Source organism: Orycteropus afer, unplaced genomic scaffold (assembly GCF_000298275.1).
Source record: "Orycteropus afer afer isolate SDZICR_OR568_19922 unplaced genomic scaffold, OryAfe1.0 scaffold00040, whole genome shotgun sequence".
Lineage (NCBI taxonomy): Eukaryota > Metazoa > Chordata > Mammalia > Tubulidentata > Orycteropodidae > Orycteropus > Orycteropus afer.
Window position 1 is genome coordinate 15897120 of NW_006921627.1, and position 7818 is coordinate 15904937.

At 36.2% G+C, this 7818-nt stretch overlaps 1 protein-coding gene across 1 annotated transcript in view; it reads right to left on the reverse strand.

Moving 5' to 3' along the window:
- The window catches only part of OLR1 (oxidized low density lipoprotein receptor 1), a 10368-nt gene extending 3940 nt beyond the window's left edge, over positions 1–6428 (reverse strand). Inside the window, exons 1-3 of the mRNA XM_007937170.1 lie at positions 6341–6428; positions 3117–3218; positions 1237–1482 (exon numbers count right to left, since the gene is read on the reverse strand). Of these exons, the coding sequence (XP_007935361.1) occupies positions 1237–1482; positions 3117–3218; positions 6341–6428 (436 nt within the window). The remainder of the gene's footprint in view (positions 1–1236; positions 1483–3116; positions 3219–6340) is intronic.
- Positions 6429–7818: the final 1390 nt, after the last annotated feature.

Consider the following 7818-nt stretch of genomic DNA (forward strand, 5'->3'; position numbering starts at 1 on the left):
AAGGAAGATGGGGCAATCTACTTCCGTAGTGATACTGCCTCGGAAACCCAAGGAGGGGTCACTATGAGTCGGGTCTGACTCGATGGCACACAACAACAACAACATCCTTGAGTATGTAAGTCTCCTTTCTTTAAGCCTTCTTGGAAATGATATATTCTTTTATTTCCATGCTAAATCCCTTCTTAAAGAGATTAAGTAAATGGCTGAAATTGGCTAAAGATCAATTTGTCTAAAAAGTTGTTTATTTTGGAAATTTAAATAACTTCGTAAATATTGAAGAGATACATAAACTACAAAACATTGTAGAAAACAATTCTGCATTATGATTATTTAACTGCCTCTCAATTCTTTCACCTATAAAATGAATGAATGGGTAGCTGTGAAAGTTTTATAAGAAAGAAGCTGGAGAATTCTCTGCTTGCTAGGGCAGTTACTCATGCTGAGAATAGGATGTCCAGTCATGCACCTCCAAGGAAGCAATGTAGCTCTGAGAGTGATTCAATCAGGAAATAGCTTCATCTTGCACCCTTCAGTTCTTCCTATGGCTAAAATTAAAATTACACACTGTACAAAGACTAAATGATGTATATAGATTCTATATTAATGTCACATTTAACATCATCATTTCTTTCTTACAAATGCTACCATTTTTACATGCATACTAGTTTCTGAGTTCACTATGACAATTCAGATCAACTCTTCTCATGTAAACTGACTTCCTGTACTCATCACTCTTTTGTCTAATCTGAAGTATCTGCCTAACTGTTCCAAACCAACCTACTTCCATTGACTTAATTTAAATTGATATAGGAGCACACTTTAAAAAAAAAAAAAACAGTGCCATAGAATGAAGCAAAGAATGAAGGTAGAGGTAGGGACAAAGGAAGGACAAAGGAGACCATTAGGAAAAGAAATCGAAGGATTAAGATACATTGAAAAAGAAAAAAAATAAGGACCTGTAACCAGAGGTGACAATGGAAACGTTCCTCTAGAAAAATCTCAAAACTAGAACTTGAAAAAGAAAGAAGAGGTCCTTGTGAGGAAGAAAAACTAAATTAAATACTATATCTTAAAGATTTGGGGTAAGACGGGACTCATACAGAGGTAGAGAACTTGTGGTATAGAACATTATGAATGAATGATAATACATATATCAATATGCCAGTCCTGGGTCTAGAAACATTTCTGAAAAATAGTTAAAACTGAACAGAAGTTTTTACTACCTTCCCACTGTACCTGAAAAGTTTGCTGCTCTCTTCAGAGCTTCTTGGAGATTCAGGTTCTGGCGTTGAAGTTCCCTGTACTTCTTGGATTTCTCATCCAGCTTCTCAGTAAGAATGTTTATCATTTCCTTGAGTTCTTTTTGTGACTCCTGGGAAGCTTCTTCTGCCTGCTGTTGGGCCAGCATCTGCCCCTCCAGTGCATTTTCCTGTTGAGTAAGGTTTGCTTGCTGTTGCTTTAGAAGATCAGACACCTGGGAAACTAAATCATAGTTGGATCAAGACTCTATCCCCCCCCCAAAAAAAAAAAAAACACATCAGAATAGAACCAAATAATCTATTTTTGACAACACAGTAGCTGCTTGCAAGGTGGCTCAAATTTAATCAGAAATTATGGATTTGAAAGACATTCAACATTCCATGTATATATATATATAAATGTCAATAACTGTGGCAGGGTTTTTAAACAAATTCCCAGAGTTTAAACAAATTGCTAAGGTTTTACTTTTTATTGAGAGTTTCATACAAGTTAAAAACTAATCATAATTTAAGTAGTATATCAGGGGTATAAATAAAATACAGATATTCTAAAATAGACTCCAACCAGACTCGGTAACCATTAGAGAACATGTCATTAGTGATTTTTCTCTCTGTGTATCTTAAGTTCTCTACTATATCTCCTCTCATTCTGTCTACCATTCTAGACTTCCTAATTTTATTTAAAAACTGTGACACTTACCCTTTTTTTGAGACACCCACCCACACAAAATTATTAGTGGATGTCTCACAAGGGTCAAAACAACTATTTTCTTGCCACAGCACATTTTAGGAAAGGGTGGAGATGAAACAAAAGTTGTGAAATCAACAGGCAATGAATGTCTGGGTCTTATATCTCAGTTCCAGAAGTATATGATGGTTCAGTTCAAAGCAGACTCCTGACTTGAAGGCCATATGTGACCCTGCTATAAAGTGATTAAAGCCTAGAGTACTACTATTCCAATCAATACCACTGAGGCACAGCCACTGCTCCCAAACATCAGGAAAAGCTCTACACATGTACATATTAAAAAACAAAACCAAATAGTTTTGTGACCTTGAAAAATAATTGAGGAACTAAATAGTACTTCAAAATCCGTTGGCTAGCCTGGACCCTGGATAACCAAACCAAAACAAAACAAACAAAAACAACCTATAACTACAACCTAAATACACAAGCCAAAGCAAAAATCTAAACCTACTACATTGAGTTGATTCCAACTCATAGTGACCCCCATTGGGTTTCCAAGGCTGTAAATCTCTATGGAAGCAGACTGCCTCATCTTTCTTCCACAGAGCGTCTGGTGGATTCAAACCATGGATCTTTTGACTAGCAGCCAAATGCCTTAACCACTACATCATCAGACTTCTTTAAATACTCAGGCAGAGAACATCACTCCTTCTTAGCCATTCTTGCCTTTCTTTCCATTTCTTCTTTCCTTCTCAATATCCCCTCTTTCCTAAATGGCCATATTATAAAGTTGAAGTATAGTTTGTTTTAAAAACAAAATTTATTGAGTAAGGTTGTGTTTTGGTTCTTAATTTTTAAACTGTGTTTAAACATCTCTATCAACATTTTAAATTTTGAACTCCATGAATTTTCTTTTACTTTTGGATCTCTCAGGTGATCTTGTGGATTGGTAGCTTCAAATCATCTTTTTCCCACCGTCTTGTCTTCACAATCTCCATGTCTCTCTTCATTTGAGAAATGAGAACAAAATACTAATTCATCTTCCCACTCACTCTCAAAATATTTTGCCTAAAATGTATCTAAATCAAGGCTGTTATGTACTTATTGTGAAGCCAATGTATAAACAGTGTTTCTAAACCTCCTTATTTTTTCCCTATTTCAGCACTTACATTGCATTATCTGCACAATAATGGTCACCAGTAATCCCAGGCAAAGGATACCTAGAGTCACAGTAGCAGGACACCACCATGGAGAGGAAAGAAAATTAAGACCTAAAGGAACAGAAAATGGAATCAGAAAGACAGCAATGGATAACCAGAACCAAAAACCAAACCAGCTGCCATTGAGTACGAGTCCAACTCATAGAGACCCTATAGGGCAGAATAGAACTACTCCATAGGGTTTCCAGGGAGCTCTGGTAGCATAGTACATGAGGCACTTAACTGCTAATCAGAAGGGTAGCAGTTCAAACCCACCAGCCACTCCTTGGAAGGAAGATGGGGCAATCTACTTCTGTAGTGATACTGCCTCGGAAACACAAGGAGGGGTCGCTATGAGTTAGGTCCGACTCGATGACACATAACAACAACAACAACAACAACATAGGGTTTCCAAGGCTGTAACTCTTTACAGAAACAGATTCCTCATCTTTAGGATTTCACTTATTAATCAAACAATTCTTTGGATCCTGTCTGTACTTGGTGCTTTGCATTCCTTACTGTTAGTCCTCCCACCGACTCTACAAATAATTTATCACCCACATTTACCAGAAAAAAATACGCGTAGTTCAAGACTTTAAGTAATTTTCTCTTTGTCACACATTCAACCAGTAAATTTAAGATTTAAGGATTCAAGACCAGATATCTGAGTCTAAATAGCTTAATATAAAGTTGATACTTTGTCTACTCTCTTTCAAGGACTCCTTAAGAAATTCCTAATCCAGTTTGACTGAGTTAAATTCATCCACAGGCAGACAGCCTAATGTCTTCAACATTTATCATGTGCACATGTCACACATGTATGTACACACCTACACTGTGTTTTATAGTTAATATATCATAAATGAGTGTCGAATGTCAGACAAGTAACTTTAGTTGATTAATTGACAAAGTTTGTCTCAAAGAATTCAGTTCATAATTTTATGCCAAATATTTATTCCACAAAAGTTGAATCTTGAAATTGGAGTTATTGACAAAAATAAAGATAGGAATGAAACCTCGATATTCATTTGACCCATTTTACATAATTTCCTACATTTATTCTAACTGTGGTCTTATTGTTACAAAAGAAAAAGTCACCATTACAATAAAAGCTGATAAAGCATGTAGTTCATAGATATATGACTATCTAATTATGTGAGGAGCCCCGGTACTGCAATGGCTGCTAATCAAGGAGTCAGATTTGAACTCACCAGCCATTTCTAGGGAAAAAGATATGGCAGTCTGCATCTATAAAGATTTACAGCCTTGGAGACCCTATGGGGCAGTCCTACTCAGTCCTATAGGGTCGCTATGAGTTGGCAGAGAAGATAGCAAATAGTTGGTTAAATCTTCACCTCAGGGCAAATATTTACGCCCATGTGTAAATATTTGAAGTAACAGTTTCCTTCTTGTCAGTATTCATTCCATATTATAGGATCTCAAGTATGCTCATTACTCTTGAGTAACAAAATTTCTGATTTTTTAGCTGAAAATCACAGGACCCATACCAGTGCAGGGAAGGCCTATGTTCCCATTTTCTAAAGGACAGTTTTGTCCTCTCTCCCTGATAGACATAGACCATTAATCCAACTCCTGTCCCCTAATGGTGTTTTTTTTAGTGAGAAAGCAATTGGGTCCTTTGCGGTAGACACCTTATCTAACCAGGGTTCTGAGAGAAGAATGAATTTCATAACTGAAGTAAAAGTTGGGCACTCAATATTTACTAGATGAATAAATAAATAAGGGATAAATAATGACTCTTGTTAACTTGTATCCTTATAAATATTGGTACTGTTTTCAAACAAAATCAGTTCATCAACTCAAAAGTTAAATCATTCCATGAGCACATTCATTTTTCCTAATGAAAATACAATGTTTGCTTTGTTTATGGAAACATGATGTAGAATTCCTTTATCCAAATTCTTGACACTACTTCTCTGTCTTCTCTTCCCTATATTTTGTTCCTTTTTATCAGAATGGATATCATAAAATAATAGGTAATTTATCCATATTGTTTGTGGAGTTGGAATTATGCATTAATTGACATTTAACAGCTCAAGTCACTATATATGTCAAATAGAAATCTTATTTCTAATTTGCTTCAGGTAACTCAGAAGATAGTTCAGGGGTTTTCAATGACTTAAGGACACTATTATAAAAATTATCATTGCACTGGGTGGATTCAGGTTTCTGGAATCATTTATTACGGATAAATGGAAGCTTGTGGTACAATCCTAGCTGCACCATTTACTAGTTGCATAAAGTTGGATAACTAAACTTCCTGATCCCCAGTTTATCTTTGTAAGAAAAAGTACATAACAATAGTGCTAATCTCAAAGAGTTATTGGGAAGGATTATTGTGAAGATTCAGAGAAGTAATGCATGTAAAGTGAGTAGCATTGTACCATAAATTACCACCAATTAAGTTCTAAAAGTTCTCAGAACATCCAGGCTGTAGATGGGTGTCAAATGTGATTCACTCAAAAATCCCTAAGCCTACTGCTAATTAAAACAGTCAAAATTAAAAAGGAAAAGACATGACTTATGAAAGACACCATATAGAGACAATCTGCTATAGAGAAATAAATAAGCAAGCAAACACTGGCATTGGAATCAAATGATTTGATCCAAATGCAAACCAAGACCAGAGGCCAACTGAGTCAGTCTAATTCATAGTAAGCCTATAGGACAGAAGAGAACCGCCCCCATAGGGTTTCCTAGGCTGTACATCTTTAAGGAAGCAGACTGTCTCATCTTTCTCCTGCAGTGCAGCTGGTGGGTTGTAACTGTAGACCTTTGAGTCAGCACTTAACAACTGAGCCACAAGGGCTCATTGGCGTACAACACAGACTATACTGAATGCTCAATACAAGTTAGTTATCACTATCATCTCCTATTGTTGTTATGTGCCATCAAGTGGGACCGACTCATAGTGACCCCTCCTTGGGTTTCCTAGGCAGTATCACTATGGAAGTAGATTGCTCCATCTTCCTTCCAAGATCATCTACTATATACCATCTTAAATTATTCATCATCATCATCATTATATTTTACTTATTTTTAAATAAATGTTATTTATTCTCTATTTTCCTGTCCTCAGGTCTTTGAGGTTTTTAATCCCATTCTTGAATGAATTTATATTTTTTTAAGTTAACTGGATTCTGCTCTTGTACACATTTATGTACCCTTCATACCTCTAGCTTTCCTTGCATTTAGCTTCTCATCAGGCTGGTCCTTCATAGTCTTGATCTTGGAATCATCACAATTCATTTCCAAACTCATGCCAAGAATGAGAGAGTGTAGCAGTCCAGGACTTCCACAAAATAAAAATGTGTGAAGTGAGCTTCTGGTGGAGGATTTAAGTAGCTACTATTATCTAATAGAAGAATGACTCAATCACTCTTAGGAGGAAGGGGAGGGCTTGCTTCATATTGGGAAGTTAGCTGACGCAAATTCTTGGGTATATCTGTTGCAGGTGAGGAAAGTGGTGATTCTGAGTGTTTCAGTATATTTCACTAATTTCTGAAAGGGAAAACTTTACTTTTCATGAGCATTTGAAGAGCAGATTCATACCCACTCTTCAGATAAAGAAAGTACAATTCGAAGAGAGTAAATAACACTTTAGTATGTGGAAGAGCTTGCATTTGGACCAAATCATTTGATTCCAATGCCAGTGTTTGCTTGCTTATTTATTTCTCCATAGCAGACTGTCTCTATATGGTGTCTTTCATAAGTCATGTATTTTCCTTTTTAATTTTGACTGTTTTAATTAGCAATAGGCTTAGGGATTTTTGAGTGAATCACATTTGACACCCATCTACAGCCATGATGTTCTGAGTTCTTTTAGAACTTAATTAGTGGTAATTTATGGCACAATGGTTAAGCACTCACCTGCCGTAGAATTGATTCTTACTCATAATGACCCTGTAGAGCAGAGTAAAACTGCTCCATTAGATTTCCGAGGCTGTAATCTTTATGGAATTAGACTATCACATCTTTTTTCCATGGAGCCACTGGTGGATTTGAACCACCGAATTTTCAGTTCGCAACTGAGTGCTTAACCACTGTGCCATTACCAAGGAAACTTCTGTAAATAATGTTATTGTTATTAGGTGTCATTGAGTCAGTTCTAACTCATAGCAACCCTACATACAGAACAAAACACTCCCCAGTCCTGCATCATCCCACAATCATTGCTGTGTTTGAGCTATTGTTGCAGACACTGTGTCAGTCCAAATTGTTGAGGGTCTTCCTCTTTTTCACTGGCCTTGTAATATTACAACCTAGATAATCCTACAGGGCTATTCTACATTGTCATATATTGTCACTACAAATTGGAATCGATTCAACAGCCCAGATAACAATGACAACAACATGCCATGCAGGGCAATATAACAAAGTAGCAGAGATCACTTCGCAGGCAAGTGGAGTTGGTTCCAGATTTTTCCTTTGCTATTCCCTTAGTCTATAATCTTGGGAAAACACTTACTATGTTGGCCCTATATTCTAGTCTATATATTGAAGATAATGTTCACTTGATAATGTTGCTTTATGGATTCAAATAAGATACTGGGTGTGAGTAATAAACATCATGCCTGGATAAATTAAGAACTTAATGAATGATAGCTATTACTATCAGTAGTAGCAATATTCAATACACTTAAATTGTTCA